Source organism: Gopherus evgoodei, chromosome 7 (assembly GCF_007399415.2).
Source record: "Gopherus evgoodei ecotype Sinaloan lineage chromosome 7, rGopEvg1_v1.p, whole genome shotgun sequence".
Classification (NCBI taxonomy): domain Eukaryota; kingdom Metazoa; phylum Chordata; order Testudines; family Testudinidae; genus Gopherus; species Gopherus evgoodei.
The window spans coordinates 85,323,473-85,351,320 of NC_044328.1; the positions used below are offsets into that span (position 1 = coordinate 85,323,473).

General features: G+C 45.9%; 1 protein-coding gene and 1 non-coding gene across 2 annotated transcripts in view; one reads left to right on the plus strand and one right to left on the minus strand.

Annotated features, from left to right (window-relative positions):
- Nucleotides 1-4,834: 4,834 nt before the first annotated feature.
- On the plus strand, nt 4,835-4,938 carry LOC115655668. The gene has a single exon (XR_004001455.1). It is a non-coding gene; the product is annotated as a U6 spliceosomal RNA (small nuclear RNA).
- A 12,696-nt stretch (nt 4,939-17,634) lies between these two features.
- The window catches only part of LOC115655223 (high mobility group protein HMGI-C-like), a 28,667-nt gene continuing 18,453 nt past the window's right edge, over nt 17,635-27,848 (minus strand). The window contains exons 5-6 of the mRNA XM_030570469.1: nt 20,013-20,103; nt 17,635-17,642 (exon numbers count right to left, since the gene is read on the minus strand). Of these exons, the coding sequence (XP_030426329.1) occupies nt 17,635-17,642; nt 20,013-20,103 (99 nt within the window). The remainder of the gene's footprint in view (nt 17,643-20,012; nt 20,104-27,848) is intronic.

The window sequence follows — 27,848 nt, forward strand, 5'->3', positions numbered from 1 at the left end:
CACCAATAAGTTTGAGGCCTGATGTGTACAGCACATGCATTTGTCCATCACAGTTGATGCACTGATTTCTCTGTTGGTTTTCCTTTAGCACATGCATTTGTCAAGCAGAACTGTCTTCTGCCGAGGAGCTCCAGTGCAGAGAGGGCCCAACTACATAACTCTCAAAGTAAAGAGTTCTCTTTAAATTGACAGCCAAAATCTGAATGCATACCTATATTTAGAAAGTGGGCATTATTCAAAGAGGCAGGTGACTGGCTGGCATAATGTCCAGCAGTTTCAGTATTCAGTAGAACTGCACAAGTCAGGACTTGCTGGCCAGTGTACCCTCCCTCAAATCATTTTCCTACCAATTTCTCCCTTTTATATGTACAAATACCTTTCCTGTTTATGGGCCCGATCCTGCAACTCCTTCTCATGCAACTTGTCCTTACCCACCACAGTATTCACTGACACTACTCACTTGCATAAGATTTTGCAGGACTGAGCCTTTTGGTTTTTTTTTTTTTTAAACTTCCCCTCCCAGGTAAAGCTTGAGAATTCTTGGAACCTGTTTGATTCTGGCGTCTGTAGCTGCCCTGGGGAAAATGGCCCTTAGTGCATAGCCAGAAGACAACTGGAAACTACAAAAAGGCATCCCAGCACCTCAGCTACAGGCTGTCATTAGTGTTCCCACTCCAAAAGGATTGCTCACAACAGGGTGAGGTGTATGGAAATAAGCTTGATCCTCAGCTGGTGTAATACAGCCTAGCTCTACTTTGAAGTTTTGAGTTTGAGCCCTGGAGGCTTCAATGCAGCTACACTGATTTTACCCCAGGTGAGAATCTGAACCAAAACACATCACACATTTTACTCTGCCTTGGGAGAACCAGCATCTCTTTCCACTTGCCCAGAGATGGCTACCAGCAACTGAGTTGTCAAATTTCTCCCCTGTAGATTTCAGCTGTTGCTGTAAGGCCCACTGGGGCTTGGCAGGCCTTAGGGCTTCTGAACGATTTTAAAACTAAACAACATCTTTTTTTTTCTTTTTAAGGGAACATTTTTCAAGACTCCTTATCACTGAAGTGAAATTTTTTTTAATTCTTTGATTCAATACACAAAACTGTAACAAGGAGTGTTTCCTAAAAGCAACAATATGCTTCGCAAAGCACTGTGAACCCCTTCCTTGCACATCTCAGGCAGTTGCTGAGTGATACACTTGCTGTGTATCTGGAACCAAACCCATACCTTGTCATGTAGTGGGGTAAGACGTATATTATATAATGAATGGACAGAATTCCTCTCAGATTCAAACAGTTCTCTTATATAAGGGGGCTGTGTCCTGTGTTGGGGGCCCTTAAAGCAATGTAATACAGATAACAAGATTAAAAGAATATTACCACTATTGGCTGGGCTTTAGCATTCTTTTAGTGTAATAGCACCTCCTTGGGTACTGGACGTATATGTATAATTTAGTACATGTGTGAAGGTGTAATTTAATTCAAGTGTTAAGCATTCAGATGTAATTAAAGTATTTACATGAAACCTGACATGATTTTTAGTCTTTTTTTCTTTCCTTTTCATTTTTCAAGAAAAATGGCTGAGCACATACACACAATGCATGCTGAATCAGCATGTTCCAAGCACTGTACTAGACACTGAATACTTGACCAGAAACACTCCCCCACCTGAGGAGAAAAAATATTAACAAGTAGGTATGGACAAAATCGACAAGATTGGACTTGCAGAGTTTCTGCTATATGCTTTTCTCTGGGGGAGAGCAAACAGTGGGGTGAGGTATCCCACATTGCAGATCACAAGGATGCATGATCAAGAAGTGTAGAAGCCAGGGCTTCTGTGGTTGGAGCTGTGTGTTCTGGCAGCCCAGCTTCTCAACAAGTCACATTCTCACTGACATCCCCACTCATCCCAATAATAAATCCCTCTGAGATTGCAAAAAAAAGTGGGGATGAATACGGTTTCAAGAAGCACTGAGAATCCCTTGCTGATATACACTAGTGTATCTATCAGGGTTGCAGAGACCATAGGAATTGTAGAAAATTGATAAGGGAAGCAAAAGGACACAAGGCGAACTTGACAGCCAGCATAGTTAAGGACAACAAGGAGGGTTTTTAAACTATATTAGTAACAAAATGAATCTTAATATATTTGTCTATTACTAGACGGAAATGATAGAATTATCAATAACAACATAGACAAGGCAGAAGTGTTTAATAAATATTTCTGTTCTGTATTTGGGGAAAAAACAGATTGTCACGTCATCTGATTATGACATACTTTCCATTCCTGTAGTATCTCATGGGGATATTAAACAGCAGCTACTAAAGTAAAATATTTTTAAAATCAGCAAGTCCAGCTAACTTTCATCCAAGAGTTTTAAAGAACAGTGGCTGAGGAGCTTGTTGGACTGCTAATGTTGATTTTCAATAAGTCTTCAAACACTGGCGAAGTTTCAGAAGACTGGAAGAAAGCAAATGTTTTGCTAATATTTAAAAAGGGTAAATAGGGTTGTCAAGGTTCCCTCCCCACTCTGAACTTCAGGGTACAGATGTGGGGACCTCCATGAAAGACTCCCTAAACTTATTTACCAGCTTAGATTAACAGTAAGCTGCCACCACCAAGGTGTTTCAAATCTTAGAGGAGAGCCACTTGGAACTCTGCCTTTCCCCAAATATTTCCCAAGTCCCCAATGTCCCCTTTCCTGGGCAGATTTGAGACTATTTCCTCCCTCCTCCCCCCAAGTCCTTACACCCTTTTTTCTGGGTAGGCTTGAGAGTATACCAATTAGTCCTGGTGAACACAAATCCAAAACCTTTGGATCTTAAAACAATGAAAAATCAATCAGATTTTTAAAAGGAGAATTTTAATTAAAGAAAAAGGTAAAAAACCTCTCTCTAAAATCAGGATGGAAAATAACTTTACAGAGTAATCAGATTCAAAGAGACCAGAGGAACCCCCCCTAGCCTTAGGTTCAAAGTTACAGCAAAACAGGGATAAACCTCCCTCTAGCAAAGGAACATTTACAAGTTGAGAAAACAAAGATAAAACTAACACGCCTTGCCTGGCTATTACTTACAAGTTTGAAATATGAGAGACTGGTTCAGAAAGATTTGGAGAACATGGATTGATGTCCAGTCCCTCTTAGTCCCAAGAGTGAACATCACCAAAACAAAGAGCACAAACAAAAGGTCCCCTTTCCCCCCTGTCCAAGATTTGAAAGTATCTTGTCCCCTTATTGGTCCTTTAGGTCAGGTGTTAGCCAAGTTACCTGATCTTCTTAACCCTTTACAAGTAAAAGGATTTTGGTGCCTCTGGTCAGGAGGGATTTTATTGAATTGTATACAGGAGGGTTGTTACCCTTCTCTTTATAGTTATGACAAGGGTAACCTGGGTAATTATAGGCCTATCAATCTGACATCAATCCCAGGCAAGACAATGGAGTAGCTGTCAGAGGACTCAATTAACAAAGAAATGAAGGTACTATAATTAATGCCAATGGGTTTACAGAAAGTAGAGCCTGTTTAAAACTGACATATTTTTGACAAGATTACAAGTTTGGTTGATAAAGGTAATAGTATTGATGTAATAAACTTCTGTAATATTTGGCTTGGTACAGCATGATGTTTTGATAAAAAAAATGAAAATGATATAAAATTGACATGGTACACATTAAATAGATAAAAGCTAGTTAACTGAGAGGTCTCAAAATGTAAATGTAAATTGGAATTATCCTTGAGTGGGTGTGTTTTGAAGGGGGTCCTGCAGGGATTGGTTCTTGGCACTACACTATTTAACATTTTTACTTAACACGTTATGACTTGGAAGAAAACATAAACTAACTGGTAATGTTTGCAGATAACACAAACCTGGTTACATAATGAAGAGAACAGGTCACTGATGCATAGTCAGCTGATTCTCTTGGTAAGCATTGCGCAAGAAAACAATATGTGGTTTAATGTGGCTGAATATAAATGTATACATCTAGGACAGTGATTCTCAAACTGTGGATCAGGATCTTGTTTTAATGGGGTCGCCAGGGCTGGCACTAGACTTGCTGGGGCTGGGGCTGAAGTCTGAGCCCCACTGCCCAGGGCCAAAACCCAAGCCCAACAGCTTAAGCTTCAGCCCTGGGTGGTGGGGCTCAGGTTACAGGACCCCTGCCTGAGGCTGAAGCCTTTGGGCTTTGACTTTGGCCTTAGATTTCCTGCCTGGGGCAGCAGGGCTCAGGCTTTAGCTTGGCCTCCTAACTCTGGGCAGGGTCAGGCTTCAGCCTCCACTCCTGGGATTGTGGAGTAATTTTTGTTGTCAGAAGGGGGTCGCAGTGCAATGCAGTCTGAGAACCCCTGATCTAGATACAATAAATGTAGGCCATACTTACAGGATGGTGGACTCTATCCTGGCATGCAGTGACTCTGAAAAAGATTTGGGAATTGTGGTGGAGAATCACTGAATATGTTCTCCCAGTGCAATGCTATGATTAAAAGGACTAATGCAATAACTGGGTGCATAAACAGGTGTGTCACAGGGTCCACTCACTGCTGGTGGCAACTCCTCCTGGCCATCCTGGGGATTAGCTCTGGCCAGGCATTGTGCCCTCCTCCCATGGTGTCTCTCCCAGTGTTCTCTTGCCATCTGCCCCTCAGAGAGCTCCCTTTATGTGATTTGGCCCTGCGGCCAGGTCACCACATGTATTTCCCCTTGCAGGTGTGGGGAGTAACAAAGTCTTTCCAGAACAAATTGTTCCAGTGTGACGTTCCCCTCTGGTGTTATCCAGACCGGTGATCTGCTAGGTCACTCCAATCCTTGACTCTGGGAGCAAGACTTATCCTGCTCAGCTGTGAGAACAGCAGCACATATACTAAAATTGGAGCTACATAGAGAAGATTAGCATAGCCCTTGTGCAAGAATGACACACAAATTTGGGATGCGTTCCATATTTTTTTGGAGGGAGGGATAGTACAGGTTTGAGCATAGGCCTGCTAAATTCAGGGTTGTGAGTTCAATCCTCGAGGGGACCATTTAGGGATCTGGGGCAAAATTCTGTCTGGGGTTTGGTCCTGCTTTGAGGAGGGGGTTGGACTGGAGGACCTCCTGAGGTCCCTTCCAACTCTGATATTCTATGATTCTATGAACACCCACTCCTGGACTGTCCACACAAAGCCTCTAGGAGCATGTAAGCTGCTCCCAGCTACTTGCAACCAAATGACGCTAGCCAATATCTCCAGTCCGAGATACAACCCTAGGAACCTCCATCTTGCAGTGTCCAGTTATGCCCTCTGGGCACTGCAAGCTTATATAAGTTTATCAATTAACAAAGAAATTAATATATAACAGGCTTGTTATCCTAAGGGGAGCCTCTGACATGCTTCAAACCAAACACACTGCTTCAGGTAAACAAATTAACTATAAACTCATAGACTCATAGACTCTAGGACTGGAAGGGACCTCGAGAGGTCATCGAGTCCAGTCCCCTGCCTTCATGGCAGGACCAAATACTGTCTAGACCATCCCTAATAGACATTTATCTAACCTACTCTTAAATATCTCCAGAGATGGAGATTCCACAACTTCCCTAGGCAATCTATTCCAGTGTTTAACTACCCTGACAGTTAGGAACTTTTTCCTAATGTCCAATCTAAATCTCCCTTGCTGCAGTTTAAGCCCATTGCTTCTTCTCCCTCCTCCTGATGACACCCTTTTAGATACCTGAAAACTGCTATCATGGCCCCTCTCAGTCTTCTCTTCTCCAAACGAAACAAACCCAATTCCTTCAGCCTTCCTTCATAGGTCATGTTCTCAAGACCTTTAATCATTCTTGTTGCTCTTCTCTGGACCCTCTCCAGTTTCTCCACATCTTTCTTGAAATGCGGTGCCCAGAACTGGACACAATACTCCAGTTGAGGCCTAACCAGCGCAGAGTAAAGCGGAAGAATGACTTCTCGTGTCTTGTTTACAACACACCTGTTAATGCATCCCAGAATCACGTTTGCTTTTTTTGCAACAGTATCACGCTGTTGACTCATATTAAGCTTGTGGTCTACTATGACCCCTAGATCTCTTTCTGCCATACTCCTTCCTAGACAGTCTCTTCCCATTCTGTATGTGTGAAACTGATTGTTCCTTCCTAAGTGGAGCACTTTGCATTTATCTTTATTGAACTTCATCCTGTTTACCTCAGACCATTTCTCCAATTTGTCCAGATCATTTTGAATTTTGACCCCGTTCTCCAAAGCAGTTGCAATCCCTCCCAGTTTGGTATCATCCGCAAGCTTAATAAGCATACTTTCTATGCCAACATCTAAATCGTTGATGAAGATATTGAACAGAGCCGGTTCCAAAACAGACCCCTGCGGAACCCCACTTGTTATACCTTTCCAGCAGGATTGGGAGCCATTAATAACTACTCTCTGAGTACGGTTATCCAGCCAGTTATGCACCCACCTTATGGTAGCCCCATCTAAATTGTACTTTCCTAGTTTATCTATAAGAATATCATGCGAGACCGTATCAAATGCCTTACTAAAGTCTAGGTATATCACATCCACCGCTTCTCCCTTATCCACAAGGCTCGTTATCCTATCAAAGAATGTTATCAGATTAGTTTGACACAATTTGTTAAAATAGATTATAAGTCAAAGCACAACAAGTCAGACTTTATTAAATGAAATAAAACCAAAACACATTCTACACTGATCTTAGCACTTTCAGTGCCCTTACAAACTTAGATTCTTTTCACCGCCGGTTGCTCTTCAGCCAGGCTCTCCCCTTTGATCAGCACTTCAGTTGCTTGGTGTGGTTTCTGTAGATATAGGTGGAAGAGAGAAAGAGAGAGCGTGTCAAATGTCTCCCTCTTTTATCATGTCCTTTCTTCCCTCTTGGTTTTGCCCCCTGTCATGTGAGCATTACTGAGGCCATGGCTACACTGGAGAGTTGCAGCGCTGTAAACCCACCACCAGTGCTGCAACTTACTCATCGTCCACACTTGCAAGGCACATACAGTGCTACATCTCCCTGACTCCAGCGCTGGCTGTACTCCTGCTCTGCTTGGGGTATAAGGATTGCAGCGCTGGTGATGCAGCACTGCTCCGCAAGTGTGGCCACCAAAAGCGCTGTAATTGGCCTCCGAGGTATTCGGAGGTATCCCATAATGCCTGTTCAGTCACTCTGCTCATTAGTTCGCACTCTACTGCCCTGGCCTCAGGTGACCTGCCCTTTAAATACCCCGGGAATTTTAAAAATCCCCTTCCTGTTTGCTCAGCCAGGTGTGGAGTGCAATCAATCAGTGAATCTTTCCAGGTGACCATGGCTCCGCGCGCCAAATGAGCCCCAGCATGGAGCAATGGCGAGTTGCTGGACCTCATCAATGTTTGGGGGGAGGAAGCTGTGCAGTCACAGCTGCACTCCAACCATAGGAATTACGATACCTATGAGCAGATCTCAAGGGCCATGCTGGAAAGGGGCCATGACCGGGATGCGGTGCAATGCAGGGTTAAAGTAAAGGAGCTGCAGAGTGCCTATTGCAAAGCCTGCAAGGGAATTCGCCACTCAGGTGCTACCCCATGACCTGCCGTTTTTACAAGGAGCTGGATGCGATACTTGGGGGTGACCCCACTGCGAATCCGACGACCACGATGGACACTTCAGAGTGGGTGGTGGGGAGGGTGGGTTAGAGGAGGGGGAAGGAGAGGAGGAGCGGGGGGGAGGAAACCGAGAATGAGGGTACTGGGGTGGGGGGAGACACCCCGGAGTCCCAGGAGGCATGCAGCCAGGAGCTCTTCTCAAGCCAGGAGGAAGCTAGCCAGTCGCAGCAGCTGGAACTTGTTGGTGAAGAAGAAGCAGAGGAGCGGGTTCCCGGTAAGCACCTTTTAGTTTCAGGATGGAAATGTTTCGGGAGAGGAGGTGGGGTTATGGCTGCATGCATGCATGCATGGCTAGATGTGGAATAGCCCATTGATGTGGTCTATCACGTCGCGGTAAGACAGTTGTAACTCCCAGCGCTGCACAACTCCAAGTGTAGCCAAACCCTAAGAGAGATTTACAGCCCCGAAAAGAGATTCAATGGCCATGGCTACACTTACGGCTGTACAGCGCTGGGAGTTACAGCTGTCTTCGTACATCTTGTAGGGAAAGCTCTGCAGTGTGGCCACACTGATAGCTACCAGCTATCCCATAGAGCACCTCGTCCCATTTTGGCTCCGTGGGTTGTGGGAAGGGGACAGAAGGGTGTGGGTCATTCCGCTTCCTGTCCTAACACCCCGTGGTGCATCGCTTCACATCCCAGCAGTCACACTTTTTCCATCCACATTTGGCGCCATTGTGAGTCTCACAACTGTTTGTGTGCAGCATGATTTCTGTGGGAAATGGAGCCCAAGCTGCTGAGGACTTTGCTGATGAGTGTCGCCAGCACATCACGTTTGGCAGTTGAGCTATTCCTTCAGCTCCAAAGTGACAGTGAGGTGTTCGAAGCTGATATCGAGTCGCCTGACGCGTGTGACACTAAATTGCTTGTGGCATTCACGGACATGCTCAGCATCATGGAACTCCGCTTTTGGGCTCGGGAAACAAGCACTGAGTGGTGGGATCACATTGTCATGGAAGTCTGGGATGACGAGCAATGGCTGCAGAACTTTCGGATAAGAAAAGCCACTTTCATGCGACTGTGTGAGGAGCTCGCCCCCATCCTGTTGTGCAAGAACATGAGATTGAGAGCTGCCCTGCCGGTGGAGAAGCGGGTGGCTATTGCAATCTGGAAGTTGGCAACTCCAGACAGCTACCGATCGGTCGGGAACCAGTTTGGAGTGGGAAAGTCGACCGTTGGAATCGTGTTGATGCAAGTTTGCAGGGCCATTAATCGCATCCTGCTAAGAAGAACCGTGACTATGGGGAACGTGCAGGACATTCTGGATGGGTTTGCACAAATGGGTTTCCCTAACTGTGGATAGGCGATAGATGGGACGCATATTCCTATTCTGGCACCACCCCACCTGGCATCCGAGTACATTAATTGGAAGGGGTATTTCTATATGGTTCTCCAGGTGCTTGTGGATCACCGTGGGTGCTTCATTGACATTAACACAGGCTGGCCTGGAAAGGTGCATGATGCACGCATCTTTCGGAACACTGGCCTGTTCAGGAAGCTGCAGGCCGGAACTTTTTTCCCAGACCGGAAGATCACAGTAGGGGACGTTGAAATGCCCATTGTGATCCTGGGAGACCCCGCTTACCCGTTAATGCCTTGGCTCATGAAACCGTATACAGGGAAGCTTGACAGGAGCGAGGACCGGTTCAACTACAGGCTGAGCCGGTGCAGAATGACTGTGGAGTGTGCTTTTGGCCGTTTGAAAGGGCCCTGGCGTTCTCTTTATGGGAAGCTAGACTTGGGGGAAAGCAGCATCCCTGCGGTTATATCCGCGTGCTGTACCCTCCATAATATTTGTGAAGGGAAGGGTGAAACATTCAGTCAGGAATGGACCTCCGAGTTCAACGCCTGGAGGCCGAATTTGCACAGCCAGAGAGCAGAGCTACTAGAGATGCCCAGCACAGGGCTACAAGGATTAGGGATGCCTTGAGGGAGGAATTTGAGGCTGAAAGCCAACAGTAATATTTGGTGCCTTGCACAGGAGTGAAGTGCAATGGTTACAATGACTTGCAGTGCCTGTTTTTTCCTTGGGGTATGGTATCTTTCACTTTCTGCAATAATAAAAACTGTTTTAAAAGCCAAGAAATCATTTATTGAAAAGAAAGTAAATAAAAGGGCAGGGGGGTAGGGTGGTGAACTGTACAGTCAGAGGTTTGAATATGTCTTGTCTGGAGTGCTGTGCAATGACTGCTGCACTTCAGGATGCTATACTACATGGTGATGGGGATTGAGTGCAGAGGGTAAGGGTCGTAGTTCTTAGGGCTGGTTGGTGAACATACAGGTGTTGGCGGCAGCTGGTGGTGGTAAGAACTTGTATGCTGGAGACGGGGGTTTGGAGCTGACATTGGGGCACAAGGGAGAAAGCTTTGTGACGGGGGGGGCCAGCACGGTAGTGCTCTGCCTGCATGGCTACGAGCGACTGGATACTGTCCGTTTGGCGCGCCAGGAGGCTTATCAGCTGCTTTGTGCTTTTCTTCTTAGCCAATTCCTTTCTCCTGCTTTCTCTTTCCCTCCAGTGTTGCATTTTCTCTCTCCAGTCCTGCAGCTTCTTACTCTGTCTGGCAGACTGATTCATAACTGCTTTCACCATATCTTCTTTGCTTTTTCGTGGCTTTTTCCTCAGGTTTTGTAGCTTTTCAGCAGTCTGTGATAAGGCCAGTCCATTTCTAGCAGTAGTCAAGGACACTGATATTAGAAAAAAGACAAAAATTGAAACATTTAACAGAAAGGCAGCATTGTGTATAATCACAGTGAAGGTGTTCACAGTCTCACTTTAGCATAATTTCCACATACCAAACACAGCACAGAGAGCCCACAGCAGCGAAGACATGGTGAGTAAGGGGTAATGAGTGCAGGAGTTAATTAATCCTGGAAGCCATGTCGCTGCTGCGGCTCCCTGGGAAGGGGAACGGATTGGTTCAGGGCTGCACTGGGGTTTCTGTGCATTGGGGAAAGCAGAGAGCTGCGGGAGGACCTGCACTGAACGCTATCCCTACATTTTCCACAAGAGTTAATCCTGGAAGATATCTCACTGCTGCGGGTTACCTGGGAAGCAAGGGAGGGTCTTCTACAGCAATGTGGATTCCGCCCTGGCCCCTATGCAGCTTGCCTGTGTGCAGCAATGGTCCCCCCACCCCTCGCGGCACAATGGCGCGGACGCGTTAGCCTGACTGGGACAAGGACCACAGTGGCTCTCCCTATAAACTTGCGCAAGCGCATTACCCATGCTCTGGCAGAAACTTTTGAAGAGATTACCCAGGCCGATTACCGCGACGTGATAGACCACATCAATGGGCTATTCCACATCTAGCCATGCATGCATGCATGCAGCCCTAACTCTCCCTCCTCTCCCAAAACATTTCCATCCTGAAACTAAAAGGTGCTTACCGGGAACCCGCTCCTCTGCTTCTTCTTCACCAACAAGTTCCAGCTGCTGCGACTGGCTAGCTTCCTCCTGGCTTGAGAAGAGCTCCTGGCTGCATGCCTCCTGGGACTCCGGGGTGTCTCCCCCCACCCCAGTACCCTCATTCTCGGTTTCCTCCCCCCCGCTCCTCCTCTCCTTCCCCCTCCTCTAACCCACCCTCCCCACCACCCACTCTGAAGTGTCCATCGTGGTCGTCAGATTCGCAGTGGGGTCACCCCCAAGTATCGCATCCAGCTCCTTGTAAAAACAGCAAGTCATGGGGGCAGCACCTGAGCAGCGGTTTCCCTCACGGGCTTTGCAATAGGCACTCTGCAGCTCCTTTACTTTAACCCTGCACTGCACCGTGTCCCGGTCATGGCCCCTTTCCAGCATGGCCTTTGATATCTGCCCATAGTTATCGTAATTCCTACAGCTGGAGCGCAGCTGTGACTGCACAGCTTCCTCCCCCCAAACACTGATGAGGTCCAGCAACTCACCATTGCTCCATGCTGGGGCTTGTTTGGAGCATGGAGGCATGGTCACTGATTGCACTCCACACCTGGCTGAGCAAACAGGAAGGGGATTTTTAAAATTCCTGGGGCATTTAAAGGGCGGGTCACCTGAGGCCAGGGCAGTAGAGTGCAAACTGATGAGCAGAGTGGCTGAACAGGTATTCTGGGATACCTCCTAATAGCCTCCTTATAGCTGAACAGGTATTCTGGGATACCTCCTAATAGCCAGGATTAATAGCGCTTTTCGTGGCCACACTTGACAAGCAGCGCTGCATCACCAGCACTGCAATCGTTATACCCCAAGCAGACCAGCCTGTCCAGGGCTGCTGCCACTCTGTCAACCACAAATCCTGTAAAGAGATGTGTGTGGGAACAGGATTGATTAGGATGAAGGATACTGTATGGGGGCAGAATTGATGGAGAAGTAGGACTGATTGTGGACACATGCTTTGTTGGGGAGTTTCATGGGGTTGAAGGACTGATCAGCAGGCTGTGGAATTAACTGGGGAGCCTGTGTGTGTATGTGAGCAGAATTAGTTGTACAAAGAGCTACAGAATTATTTGTATTGTGGGATGTATGCCGTATGCAGTAAATTGTGGGAAGCATGCATTTGTTCAGGGGAAAGCAGAATTAATTGTTACTCTGATTAAACCAATTCCAGTTTATGCACCTTTAAATTTACTGTCTTTTTATCAGAAGATGCTGATAAATAAGGATTTAGCGATCTAACTTTAGGCACCCAAGTTTGAAAATTTGGCTTCAGTGACTTGCATATTCATTCTTATGCTGCATTCCTTGGAGTTCATTAGCTATCATTTTTGTGTAGACCTGAGGGTTTGTGCCATACAAACCAATTATTATTTTATAATCTTTGTTTAAGGTGAAGGAAGGAAAACTCAGATGTCCTGTGGTTTGCAAATGCCATGCACTGTCACTGGGTTTATCACTCAAAGAGAAAGCACAAAGAACAGGAAAACTGAACCCAGAGATGCTGTGTGACTTACATCTTTATTAACAAAATTAAAAGCTAATCCCAAATTAACATAATCTTTATCCATGGGCCAAAACCAGAACCATTTATCTGATCCTACTAAACTTCAGAGCACAGATAAAATGGGATATAGATTTTTTATTCTCAATTTTTATTCTGCAAAATCATAACCTGGCTAATGAGATTTTACAAAATGAACCTGTCTTTCTTGTAGTTATTTTGATTTGATTGCAACACTTCATATATTTGATCTGATTGCATTGCAAAGATTACAAATTCATAGGTTTAGATGCAGGGTTTTGGTTCAGGCCCATTGTTTTGCATAGACTGAAAAGTCAAACATGGGGAATAAAAAGCATTCTATTTTTTTTCTAAGAACTAATAAAGCTATGGGGTGAAATCTGGCTCCATTAAAGGCAACAGCAATTGTGTTATTAACTTCAGCTGGGCCAGGTTTTCACCCCCAGTCTCTACATGAACATTGAAACAAAAAGTACAGATAGGTTTTTCACAGCACTCAACTCTTAAAAGGAGCAGACACAGATTATCTCCCAACAATATAGAATTCTGTTTGTATTTCTCAATATAGCCATGCTTTTATGGTGACTTTTTCAGTTGTGGTTGCTGAGTGAGACAGCAAGAGGTAGCAAAGATTGACCCGTTTTACAAAACAGAGAACACTGATGTGGCCCAAGGGGAACTGCCTTCCCCACCTGAAACTAATCAGATTTCTCAGTCATTTGTGTTAGAACAAAAGCCAGTCTCCTTTCCTTGTCTTTGTGCATGCCCACTAACTGAGAAAGAGCTAGATAGTGTACTGAGAAATGCCTAAACATCAATCATGATACAATAATTAACCAGACCACATGCTGTACAAGTTCTTACCCCAAATCCATTTCAGGTGAAGAGAAAATCCCAGTCTGGTATTTTGCCTGTCACACTCACAGATGAAAAATATTAGCTAAATGAGCATTTAGAGTCTGGCAGACTGAGAACTCTACAGTCTGTTAATTTACTTGTAGTCAAGAACTTGAAATGGATTTCTGTGTCTATCCAGCAAAGCCTTTGAATTGTGAGATGAACCACAACTGGATGGTTGTATCCACCTGATAAGAAGTCCAGCTCCAGTACCTGAACTCAGAAGAAAATGGAATGTACCAAAAATATGAATCTCACCCATTATGCCACTGCAGCCAGGTTTGGGAATAGTTAAAAGTGGTAAGCAGTGGAGATATCTGAAAAAAAAATAAGGAAAATGCAGCAGGAAACATGCTCACCCTTCCCCTTCCAAAGCCCCATCATTGCAGTCAGGGAGAGGGATGGTGGAAATCCCAAATGTTATATTTTGTCCAGCTGGGGAAGATGGACTATTTCAACAAGAATACTTACAAGAAAAGTATGGGTGAGTGAAATATTATTCCTTCCTTTCTCATCAGTTTGCATCAACATCATAGTCTGGGGCAGTTTTTGTGCCTGTGCTGATAAACTTTCATGGCAACTTTGCAAGGCTAAAATTTTCTCTCTGTAAATCTGGGAGTAGATTTATAGTTTAGGAAAGACATCACACTATCAGCCCTAGGACCTGAATTCCTCTACTTATCTATAGAATAGGGATAGCATAAGTAGCAGTGCAATCTCTCCCAAACCTCGCACCTCATTCTTGACTAGGGGATGACCACTGCATTGATAAAGTCATTCAGTATCTGTACCACTTCAGCCTTGCCTGCTCTGATAAGACAGTTAGAAGAGTGGAAATGTTCTGTGGTGTTCCACTAGGAACTCAGCTAAGTCCATCTAACTCATTTCAAACAGACTACCATAAAGCAGCCATTAAACAGAAACAACTATTGGAGCAAGAAGTCCATCTGCAGGGAGTCAACTGCAGGATCAGGGTCTTAGGCCCAGTTCCAAAGGTATTTAAGTGCCAAACTTCCATTAAAATAAATGGAAGTTAGGGGTCTAAAATTCTTAGTCACTATTATGTTGGATTGGATTTGATCTCAGGACCTAGAGGTGAAATGCCCCACAGTCTGTTATCCATTCCTCCTAAAAGGCTACAGGGATTTTCCTATGTGAAATAATTACCTGCTAAAGGAACAGATCTTTGGTAAAAGATTAACATTTGAGCTCAGTAAATCCAGCCATTTCACAGGTTTCTGCTGTTGCTTCCCTACATGTATTGCCAATTTTGTCCTATTAAATATTTTAATGAGTGTAAAAGCTGTCCAGTTTTATATCTTGTCCCATATAATTGAAAATATCTACTCCGCCTATTTTATGAGATAGGCATCTATTCCAAGTGATGGACAATACCAGTGGGTTTCCACTGGGTGGGACTGGATATTAAAAACACCCTGAACCCCAAGAATTAGATCAAATCTGGCACAGAAGCATGAGATCAACAGCCACTTGCAATAACCCCAAACTGATTAGTTATCATTATGTCCCAAGGAACTCCTGCAATTAGAGTGTATTAAGATATTTTCATATGCACAATTGCAACACCAGAGGATGCCACACATTTAGTTTCTAAACAGGCAGACACACCAGTGGGTGACTGAATTTACAAGGTAGTTTTGGAGTTGGTAATACCAGTCATGAGGCTCAGTAAAGAAGCAACCCTTTTCTTGCAGACAAGCCTGTTAAGAATCCAGGGGTCTTTACTCTGTGTTTATCTAGTGCTCACTCAGGAAATATTCTCATTGACTTCACTGAGAGTTGTTCCTGGGTGTGGACTGATTGTGGGGATAATCAAATAATCCCTGGACTGACACTAGCTAGGATAAAAAATAAGGTTAATCAGCCCAAATGCCTCAGGGAGCAAGATTATCAACAGGGGAGGAAGACCTCCTCCCCCACCCAGCTGTCCAGCTTTTTCAAATCTTACACTTTCCTCCAAGGTCTCTAGACTGCTGAAGCAAGGATGACTGACTAGATGAAGCACTGGCCCATGACAGTACAGAAATTCCCATTGTTCTTTCTGTTTGGGGAGAGTGGGAGAAAGGATTCTTCACTGCCCAAGAAAATGAGCAGCAACCTAATCCAGGAACTGGTCCCCAAGGACTTTCTCGCTGCTCTCCTGAAAATAGAAGTTTATTCCCCATTCCCCCAATGATGTTACTAGATGAGCTCAAAAAGTGGCAGTGTGATTAGGTCACCTGCACTGTGTCTGCAGGTATTAAGTCAGCTTCCCTTCCCTGTAGGACTATGGCTATTCCTGACAGCACAAGTTACAAGTTGTAAAGGCTTTTAAAGAGTTTAATGTAACCCTAATTCCTTGCAAAGGTCTAATACAAACCAGGTGAGGGAATTCCCTTCACTAGAAGGCTGCTGGTTTTTCAGTACAACAGGAGTAGCCATATGCGGCTCCTTGAATAGGCACTGACTTTCCAATGTGCTGAGAGGTGCTCTCTGCTCAACCCCTGGCTCTGCCAAAGGCCTTGCTCCGCTCCACTCCATCCCTTCCAGCCCCCACCCCTGAGCCTGCCATGCCCTTGCTCCTGCCCCCCACAGCTGATCAGGAGGGAGGGGGAGGTGCTGATTGGCAGGGCTGCCAGTGGGCAGGAGGTGCTGGGGGCAGGGAGCTGATGAGGGGCTGCTGATGTATGACTGTGGCTCCTTGGCAATGTACATTGGTAAATTCTGGCTCCTTCTCAGGCTCAGGTTGGCCAGCCCTGTAATATAGCTTTCTGGCTGTCATGCCGGAGATTGCTGTCTAGGGGGAGTAGGAGGGTAGCAGGGGCTCTGACTTTGCCAAAGTTATGGTGGGGGGAGAATTTTAAGTGTGAAATTAAGATTGGTTGGTTGGTTGGTTTGTTTTCCTAATCCTTGTGGCTTCAGTATGACATCAGCAGGCAGGGTGCTACTGTGGTGCAGTGGGGGCGGTGCTCAGAGCTCTCCTGAGGCCTGTAGTCCTGCCCGTCCTATGAGAATCTTTTCCAGGAGCGCCTAAAGGGAGATAGCATGAGAAAAAGGGGGTTAGAGCTCTGGAGTCCCACACACTTCCCCATTACAGCGACAGCACTAGGTTAAAGAATTCCGAGCACCATGTGTGATAGGGGTGGACCCTGAGGATCATGTAGCCTTGAGGGGCTCCTTCCAAATCCCCAAGGCTCAAAGACCTGAACTACAGTAGTTAGGTGCACCTGGGCAGCAATGCTCAGGGGTAGTTTCAGTGGCCTGTGCCAGGCTTTCACTGCAGGGACAGCAGGAGAGATTGGAAGGACTGGGAGGGTGTAGGGGGAGTACGGAGTGGGAGTCGCACAGCTGTTTGAGGTTGCTGAGGAGGAGGGGAGGATGGAAAGGGGGAGTCAGAAAGTGAATGTAGGATTGTGAGGCAGTGGGTTGAGGGGAACTCATAAAGGGCTCGATTCCCAGCTCAGTGTAGTCAATGGCAGCACGCTTAGTGACTGCAGTGTGTAGCGGATCAGGCCCAGGGTCCACATAAACCTTGCAGTGGTTACTTGAATGTGTGCTCAGAAAGGTCAGAGGTTATGAGCTGGATGCAGGAGTCCTTGGGTGAAGTTTTCTGTCTGGTGTTATCTGGTCTAATCTCTTGCATGATTAGGGAGCTCCCCCGATCTGTATCTGGCTCCCGACTTCAGGGAAAGCTGGGATGACTGTTGGGCTTGGTCCTGGGAAAGGAGTAGCCCAGCAGTTTGCCAGTGGGCTGAACTCTCATAGCACCAGCCAGACTGAAGGGAGGAGGCGAATGGTGGGAGAAGGGCAAGGAGGCAACAAAATACAAATTTCCCTCCTGCTTGTGGCAGCACTGATTGCGGAGTTGGGGGGTTCTCTTGCTCCCTATGTTTCACTAGAAAGGATGATTTATTATTGAAATTTAAAAAAAAAAAAAAAAAAGAAAGTCAAGGCTTCCTCTGTGGTTTTGGGGAAGTAGGTGATGTCAGACTCATTAATCATGCATTGGCAGCAGCACTCTGTCATTAGGGGTGTGGCAGAAACACCCAGCCTGGGCAACTAGAGAAACTTCAGTGGTTGAGCTGCAGTTGGTGTCATCACAGGAAATAGGCAACTGAAAAGTAATGAAATCTATGCAAAGCAAAGTCTATGAACTGTTAGGAAACCCCTGAATCAGCACCCTGGGAATATCACAGAAAGAAGGGGTTCAGGCTGCACAGGGCCAGGAAACAAATTGCTGTTTCTGGAACAGTTCTCCCAACTCTCTGCCAGTGCCTCATCCACAGCACTTTTGCAGGAGCCCCTCTTCTCTGATTCTCTCCTTCCACTTCCCTCTCCCTCCTCCAAGCTCTCATTAAGGAGGCCAGCAAGGAGTCAGGTCAGACCACATCCATTTGGATATTTCCAGGTTTGTTTTTCTAATTTGTGTATTAATACAGTGATCATGACACAAGGGACCATCAGCCCCAGTTAGAGTTGTGCATAGGACAGTTCCTAGAAGGTGCAAGCTTCCTGACACATTCCTATCACAGCATCTCAGTCCCATCCTGCAAAAGCCCAGTAAAGACAATAGACATATAAGTAATTGTAATCTTTTCTGTGACAAATCACAGAGCGCAGAGCTGCCCTAGAGCTGTCACACTGTGTGTGAAGAGTGCAAATCCTGTCAGCAGCACAGCGTCCAGTTTTTAAGTTAGTTGTAGGTGTGTGGAACTGGCTCACATTCAGAAATTAACGGTTTGGAAGCAGCTATAGCTACATCACACTCCTGAATGAATCTGGAATCTATAAAGTCTCCAGCAAGGCAGAGCTGGTGACTCTTTTCCAATCACCAGCTTAAAGGTTCCACATACAAGACTGCATCCTAAATTCATTTTCAGGCTATTGTTTGAATTAAAATTGTTATGAGTTACTCCAGAGAGGAGGGGTATTAGATTCCATACTTTGTGTGCTTTTGTATTACCTTCCACACTTCACTCCAGGACCCAGCAGCTTTCCTGTCTCCAGTGCTACAAATCTCTGCACTTCCAGGAAGTGAAACACACACTAGAAGAAAGCATCCCCATTTCTGTAGCAGAAGGTACAGAATTTAACTAGCTGGCTGTGTTACAGTACCACATGCTACATTGCCATCTCACACTCATTGAGGCATCTGCTTATCCTAACACATCTGTGCCTGCCTGTCTGTGTAACAGGAGGGAAATGTATTCCACATGCCACTGTCCTCAGTCCTGCTCAAGTTGAAAGGAAGAGGAAAGTACCCACCTAGGGTGCGGTTTTTGGTGATGCTAACAGCTCTATGAAAAGCAGAAATAAGACAGAGAATTGGGCAGGAAGTGAGGTCATCACTTATAAGCCTGTGGCTGCGCTGATGTCATCATGCAACTTGGTGGCAGGAAGTGATATGGGAGCAGGAGTCAAAGAGGAAACCGAATCAAACAACTGAGGTTAACAAACTTGGCATTCATCATGTGGCATCTCCAGGGACTTTCTAAGAAACCAAGATTGGGTTTGGCTCCCTGATGTCAGTTAGCTTGCTTTGCACGCCAGGTTAAATGCCACCAACGGTAAAGGGATGAGGGTGCAGCTGTGCTGACCGCATGTCAGTGTTAATGACAACGGCTACCTCTTGCTGGTTCCCTTTCCCTATCCACTCAAGGGAAAGCATTAAAGGACCAGTTTCCTGCAAACTTCATTCTGCACAAGTCTTTGTGAGAGACATGGGCTCAAGCTGGAAAGGTCAAATCTGGATTCAAATTTTTCCAAGGGTCTGGTGTATTCAGAACCAGGGTTTTAGCTGTTTCCCATCTCTAGTTTTTTATGACAATGGTATTACATTTACCTAGCACCATTCATCCTGGAGAATCTCAAAGCACTTTACAATCAGATATACACACTATATGCTGTTGTCATTTCATCCACCACTAAAACGTTAGCATCTCTGGTGAAATCCCAGCAACCTTTTAACAGCATGCAATACTAACCTAGAGTTTAGGACTGGAAGATGAGAGGAATAGCGTATTGGAAGCAGCATGGAATTATCCAGAATGAAATTTATCCATGACAATAACAACTTCCACACTCTCCTGAAAAGAGCAGACGAGCCTTCACTCCTATTTTTAAAGCCAGAAGGGACTTAATCTAGTCTGACTTCTTGCATAACACAGCCCAGAGAATTTTATCCAGTGATTCATGCATCAAGCCCATAATTTCTGGTTAATCTTAAGTACTTTCAAAGTGGCCAGAACCTCAGTCTCATAACTTGTTGGAAAACCAGAAGTACAATGCTTCCTCCTTCTGCCTGTAACAGCATCCTGGAATATTCAGTACTGATACAGAGGGAAGTATCATACTGGCTTGCTAACCCTACATGATGTAGTGTTCCTTGGAGGTCTCGCATTCAAGTACTAACACACCCAACACTGCTTAGTTTTTAAGACCCAGCAGAGTCCTAGCATTTGGTGTTATGGATGCTGGGATATATGCATGGTTTACTGTAAGGATGGCTGTATATTTTAACCCTATATAATTCTGTTTATCTAATCCCAAACCTCCTGTGGCAGGCGGTGACATAGAATTCAGGTCATTGCTCTCTTGGAGATATCCTTCCTGGGTTTCTTTCTCCTGGATCAGTAGCTGAGGCTGTAAAGAAAAAAAAAAACACCAACAAACACAGAAATCATGTCAGAGAAGATAAAATACAAATCAATCCAACCAAGCAAATTAGTCGAACAAAAAAAAATCTTTAATTAGTGCCTTTTAAATGATTAGCTGTGCAGGAGTGAGGACAGGCCCATCTTCTCAGCCTGCACCCATGTTGGCTGTATGTGCGCATGTGCTCAATGTGTACTGTGTGTGGTGTTTGGATGTGTTCCTGTGGTGTATGCGTATGTGATGTGTGAGAGTGTGGAAATAGTTGTTGAAGACGTTCAGTTATTATGATATTTGTGAAGGAGGCAGCCCCGCAGGGCTGCCCGGGGGGTGGGGGGGAGGGGAAGGGGCAATTTGCCCCAAGCCCCGGACCCCACAGGGGCCCCCATGAGAGTTTTGCAGAGCCCCTGGAGTGGGGTCCTTCACTAGCTCCAGGGGCCCCTGAAAACTCTCGTGGGGCCCTGGCCCCCGGAGCTTCTTCTGCTCTGGTCTTCGCCGGCGGGGGGGTCCTTCCTCTCCAGCGGAAGGGCCCCCCGCTGCCGAAGATCCTAGGCCCCCGGAATCCTCTGGGCGGCCCTGGCAATCTTGGCTTAATGGGGAACACTATCTCCTATGATGTAGGTGCACAAGACAGCAACCTGTCAATTTATCTAGGAAATCCCATAGCCTGCCTGTGGAATATCAAAAATAGAAATTGATTGCAGTCTATGAAATGGGTAGCCATTCGGCTCTGCTTTTGTCTAATTTCTAGCCCATTTAACCCATTTGCAGATGGAAAATAAAGAGGCTCTTATGTGCACCAGTGTGCTGGATATACAGAAAGTTTGATACTCATATCAATTTGCCATAGGTCCTGAAACTATCAAGATAAACCCGTTGGTCTACTATCCTCAGTGTGATAATAAAAGCATCAAGGAGGAATAAAGGATGGCATCACAATGGGACACAAGCCACTTGTCAGATTTCACCATCGGTATACATAGATTCCAAGGCCAGAAGGGACCATTGTGATCATCTAGTCCAGGGGTGGGCAAACTTTTTGGCTTGAGGGCCACATCAGGGTATGGAGATTGTATGGCGGGCCATGAATGCTCATGAAATTGGGGGTTGGGATGCGGGAGGGAGTGAGGGCTCTGGCTGGGGGTGTGGGCTATGGGATAGGGCCAGAAATGAGAAATTCAGGATGCGGAAGGGGCTCTGGATTGAGATGGGGGGTTAGGAGGGAGTGAGGACTCTGGCTGGAGGTCCAGGCTCTGGAGTAGGGCCAGCTATGAAGGTTTGGGATCCAGGAGGGGGCTGTAGGCTGGGGGTGGAGCAGAGGGGTTCAGAGATTGGGAGGGGGCTCCAGGATGAGGCAGGGGATTGGGATGTGGGAGAGGGTACAGGCTCTGGGCTGGGGGTGTGGGTTCCAGGATGGGGCCAGAAATGAGGGGTCATGGTGCAGGAGGGGGCTCTGGGCTGGGACAGGGAGTTAGGGGGCAGGGGAGGGAGCTCTGGACTGGGGCTGAGGGGTTCGGAGTGCAAGATGGGGCTCCAGGATGGGGTTGGGATCTGGGGTCGGGGGGTGAGGGCTCCGGCTGGGAGTGCAGGTTCTGGGGTGGGGCTGGGGATGAGGGGTTTGAGGTGCAGGAGGATGCTTTGGGCTGGGATCAAAGGGCCCAGAGGGTGAGAGGGGGAATCAGGGTTGGGGCATGAGAGGGGGTCAGAGGTGCAGGCCCTAGGTGGCATTTACAGGACGCAGTGGTATGTCTCCCCTCCGGCTTCTATGTGGAAGTGCGGCCAGGCAGCTCTGTGTGCTGCCCAGTCTGTGGGTGCCACCCCCGCAGCTCCCATTGACAGGGAACCTTGGCCAATGGGAGTGGCAGAGCTGGTGCTTGTGGTGGGGGAAGTGTGCGGCACCCCCTGGCTGCCCCTATGCTTAGGAGCCTGAGTGGGGACATGCTGCTGCTTCCAGGAGCTGCATGGAGCCACGGCACATGCAGAGCGGGGCAAACCCCAGAACCTGCTCCCTGGTAGGAGCTTGAGAGCCAGATTAAAAGGTCTGACAGACTGGACACAGCCCGTGGGCCGTACAATGCCTATCTCTGATCAACTTTGACCTTCTGAACAACATAGGCCACGGAGCTTCCCCAAAATAATCCCTTTTGAACTAGAACATATCCTGTTTGTTCTTTTTAGCATCCAATCTTGATTTAAAAATTGCCAGTGATGGAGAATCCACCATGACATTTGGCACATTGTTCCAATTACCCTCAGTTAAAATTGTATACCTTATTTCTAGCTTCAATTTCCACCATTGGATTATGTTATACCTTTATAGATTATAGAGCCCATTATCAAATATTTGTTCCCCATGTAGGTACTTATGGAGTGATCAAGTCACCCCCATAATATTCTCTTATGAATTGGTTGACTTGCACTTGTGCTCTAGTTTCCTCCCTTGCTGGTTCTTCTGTGCACTATGGTACTCTAACTACTAAGAATGCTTCATGGAAAGAGGGCTCCTAGATACTACTATGTCAGCGGCTTAGGTCCAAACATCAGTCTAACCCCAGCTCCTGGAGTCTTATTAGCGTTTTACAGGTGTATGTTAAACACCAAAAAGCATTGCGCTTTACCCATCTGGGCTGTAATTTAATCTGTTTTCACAAACTAAGGAAGATTTGGGCCAGAACAGTACGTGGAAAGGTGACCTCCAAAGAAGAAACAGAGGATGCAGGAAGGAGTATTGGTGGTTCAGTAAGGATTTCTGTCAATACTAAGCCAGTGGCCCCGTCTGGCACCAGGGAGAGCTGCACTGCAGGATAAGATGCAAAATTGAGGTCCTGGCCAATTGTGGTCATTAAACATCCCATGGCACTTTTTTCAAGAGCAGTGGTGTAAGCCACAAATTCTATCTTGGGAAATTATAGTTTACCTCCCTGGATTGCCCTTGTAATTTCATATGCATAAAATGTCTTTCATTTTCTCCTCTCCTAAAACTCTTGTGTAATGTTGCTGTGTTCTGTTACATACCCGCTCTTTTCCACCCAGCCTCATCATAGGCATTGAATGAGGCAGGGGTCCTGTAGAAAAAAAGAGTATGGGATCATATAATTTAAGACTGTAGCATAATGCATCGGCACAAAGGAACGAAATTATAGTTGCACAGGCATCCTTAATGCTGGCATTCCTAAGTTTTGAGTGTTTGACTTTGCAGCTTTAATGTTCTTTTAACTAGAGTTGGTTAAAATCAGAATTTCTGTCCTGTGGACATGGTGATACTGTGACATTTGGTTTCAGCCTGAATTGGGACAGAAAAGTGAAATATCAATATTGTTCACAGAACAGTAAGTGCAAAAAAAAAACCCCACAAAAAAAGATTGAAAACCTTTCATTTCAACATTGCTGAATCAAACTCTTTCATTTTGGTTCGTTGAGCCCATTGAAATGTTTTGCTTCAGCCTGGTTCAGCATTAATCTGTGCCTGCAAAAGTCACTATGGTGTCTCATAGAAGTTTCAATTCAAGGTCCCCCTATTCTCCTCTGTGGGCTGGTGCTCCCTGGCAGGACCACATTTTCATGATGCAGATGCATGATTATGTTAACTCCCATGATGCATCACATAATTTCAACCAGAGAGGAGACCATGGTGCATAATGGGAGATGCAATCTAGTCTGGGAGTCTGGTCCATAGAGAAGAATACGGGCAGGAAGCACCTGAACTACCATCTCCCATGAGGCACTGCATCAGCTCAGGTGGACACAGACTAACATCAAACTGCTCTGAAACAAAACTTTGTGATTCAATTTGAGCTGAAAATATTCTGATTTGGGTCAGCCCAACCCAAAATGATCTACTTTGTTTAGATTTTTCTGATGGGAAATAGAAAAAAAAAATCCCGTTGGAAAAATTTTAATTTTTGTGAAAACTGAAATTTCCAATGAAAAAACATTGATGGAAAATTCCCAACCAGCTCTAGTTTTTAATGTTGTTTTTTGGGATGTAATATATAAAAATGTGACAGGATGTTTTAGCTGTGAAAGGACAGTGCAAGGCTATGCCACATAGGGACAATTCTTATTTTACTTGGTTTTGTGTTCAAGAACCCTCGGTAATTGTATTTGGATACTCACTGCCTTTTGATGCCTTTTCTGTCTGAGGTAGTTAGTTATATGGTCCTCATTAACATAGTATCTTAGTGTCTCACAATCTTTAATATATTTATCCTCATTACTCCCCTGGAAGGCAGGGCAGGGCTGTTATCTCCATTGTATAGATAGGGAAACAGAGGCACAGAGAGATGGACTGACTTACCCAAAGTCACACAGGAAGTTTGTGGCAGAGCAGAAAGATCAAGCCCCAGACTAGTGCCCTAACCACTGGATAATACTTTCTCTAGTGGAACAGCCTTTTCTGCCTAGCTCAATTATTGGGAGAATAGTTGGGAGAATCTCTTAGTTCTTCTCTCTCAGTTCTTCCTACTTCTCCTCATCTCACTTCCTCTTTAGAGCCCCAGGGAGGTATCCGCATGCCTTTACATTCATGCCTGGCTGCTCCCCTGCCCCTGCCTCCCCGCCCCCACATTGCACTTCAAATGCCACCTGGGGTGATCCTGGTTTCTACCCATGTCAGGCACACTGAACATTTGCGAAGTGGGCTGAGAGTCATGGCTGAGCCAGTCTCCTTCCTACATGTTAGTGTCAGTTTAACCACAGGGCAGACTATGCCAGCAGGTGTTTGACAGCTGGTAAGTGCTCTGAACGTAGCACAGCATTCCCCCCCACCCACCTCCCAGTCATGCTCTTTACGGAGCCTCAGCTTTCTGTACATTTACTTGCTTAGATTTCTGCAGCTCTATAATAATAGTGCACCCAACCTAGGCCTTCCAACTGCTGCTAAACTCATTGCTCAGATAAACAGAGGCATCACTGCCACGATGACAATGTTTCATGCACTCATCCCAACAGAAACCCCACCAGAGCTCCACTCACACAAGTATCTGGCCTCACCCATCTCCTTACTGGCCTGGGAGAAAAGATGGGTCTTGCGGCAATAACTAGAGATGAACAAACTCAGATTATTATAGATCATTGGGTAAATTTATCAGGAGTATAAACCAACCACCACTGCCAACTCTTATCGAGGACTGGCAGCTTCTCCCTTTGCATACACCTACTGTAGCTTGATGGTAACACAATTCACTGGAATAAGACCTCTTTGTCTATCCCCCTTGACTGAGGCAAGTGACTGAGATCCCTTTTGCCTCCTATACCTCTTAGAAGTTCAAGTTTGCTGCCTTTCAAGGTCAGACTGCTTGGAACACCCATATGACAGCAGATCTCCTTAAAACTACAAGTGGTGAGAATAAGAACAGAGAAAAATGGAATTTAAGCAAAAGAAGTGTTTTGCTTAACAACCTTCAATTTACACTTCCCAAAAGCTGCTTTCTCAGCTCATTTACAGAGAAGAAAAGGCACTCCCATGTGTTTAAAGAGCAATTATCTTCTCTGGCCTCCCCTGTCATGCTGGACCCAGAAAAAGAATTTCCTACCACCCTGTTTATCAAGTACCCTGACATCATCTCCCCTTCCCTCTCTCCCCCAAACCATTTTTTTCTGCCAGCCTCCCCAGCCAGGTTAACCCCCAGGGGAATCTCTCTTTTCCCAAGCTTCAAGTTCAGCAGCTCACAGATCATTCTGAAGTTCCTACCTAATCGTGTTTGTACAGCACCTAGCAAAAGGGGAACCAGGTCCATGACTAGGACTCCTAAGCACTACAGTGACCTTCAGACCTTCAGACCTTTCATCTGTTCCAGAAGGACTGTGGGTGTACTCTTCAGCTAATCTGCTCACCATGTACAGTGTTTTGGGATTTGGATCCATGAGTCACACTTTCAACTCCTGAGTGCACAGCATATAAAACTGTCCCATTCCCATCAGCCCAAAGGCCTCTTCTGTTGTGAAGTCTCCTCTCCCATATACCCATCTCCTCCAAGCTAAGCAGCAACTTCAGAATAACCTTCAATACCCTGCTTCCAAGCTCCCTGAAATTTCTTTCTGTGTGAAGTGATTTTAAACTTGTCATTCAAACACTCTTCACTGGCCATTGAGATCATGCTGTTAATATTGACTATTCAGTAAGGGAGCTAGAAACTACATCTTATCTACAGCAGCTACCCAGTTCCATGTGCGCCTCCATTCATAAGCCTTTAGAAAACATAGATGGTACCACCTTCTTTATGTATAGGAAACAGTTCAAGAGCTATATTGCCTGTGGAATTAGATGTGTGATTTCTATCTCCACTTACCCAATAGCTTAGCCTCTGGCTGTGCAACCACTCAGTGCCCACTTCATGATAATGCTGTCTGTCATGCTCTCCCTTCTTATGTTGGCATTTTAATTCCTACTCAACACATTATCTTTCCTGCAGCTGCAGTCTCTTTGTCTCCAGCTGGTGTTTCTTCCACTCCCAGACCTATTTGCCCATGGCACTCTGCCCAGACGATGCTCTGCTGTTCTTCCTGCCACTGCAGACATTCCATTCATCCTCCAAGCTCCCCGCTGAGGTCTCATCCTCCACCTGAATTCTCCAGCTTCTCCTGCTGTGGCCCTGGTCTCCCTCAACTTCCTCAGTCCCCAACCCAGCTCCTGGCACTGGCTGTGCCTGGTTCCTCCCTTGTGAGGTTTCTCCACTCTCTGCAGTTCTTGAGCCCCCATTTGGCTGCATGTGACCTTGCTGGTCATGATCCCATGAATACAACACTTGCTTTTGTTGATTGTTGAAGTTGCTAAAGTAGTTTTCTTTCCCCACACAGCTCTATTGCTACTCCTCCTTTAACATCTCATAGCTCACCTCCTCCTCCTGCCTTTTCCTAATCTTAACCCAAAAGAAAATAAGTATAGAACAGATTTTATCTTTTTTCTCCTCTCTAATTCTTGTTTTTCCAATGGTTGATTCTTATGAGTTTTTACCACAGCCAGACCCAATATGCTGCTAGCACTGCAAACCAAACACCACCACCAACTCCCATCTCCTAGGTCCTTCAGCCGCACCCCTTGTGTTTGCCTGCCATAGCCTGATGGCCACACAACTCACTGGGATAGGACACCTTTGTCCATGGCCCTTGACCAAGACTGGGAGCAGAGCTCCTTTCGCCTTCTGTACTCTCCTTAGAGATTGTTCCCTTCAGGGCCGGACTGCTTAAAACCCCCATGCAACAGTGGATTTCCTTAGAATTAGAGGCATTGAAAGTAAAAAGAGAGAAAATAGAATTAAAACAGAAGATGTGTTTAAAGTATTGCCTCTGGATTTACACTTCTCACAAGCTGAACTAGATGTGGCCTTTTCTCAGCTGGATGCCAGAGAAGAAAAGGCCATTTGATATGTAAACAGCATTTCTGTTCTCTGGCCTTCCCTGTGGGACATTCAATCCTGAGCTGTGTCCAGAGGACATTCCCCCCTCACCAACTGTTTGTCAAGTGCTCGCTCCTAGGAGTACTGTATTAGAGGATCTCGCCTTGCAACCCCTCCAAGTCGTGGCACTTCCCCCATGGGAATTCTGTCCCTCCAAGCCTCAAGTGCAGCCCTTCATTGGTTGCTCTGAGAAAAGCCAATGAACCTATCTGGCTGATAGGTTTATCATGGGTCTATCCCTTGTTCTGGGGATAAGTATCAGAGCATGACTTCAGTCTGGCTTGGGTGGAGTATTTTAATCCTATCCTCCCCTCTATACTTATCTTCCTAGGTTATAAA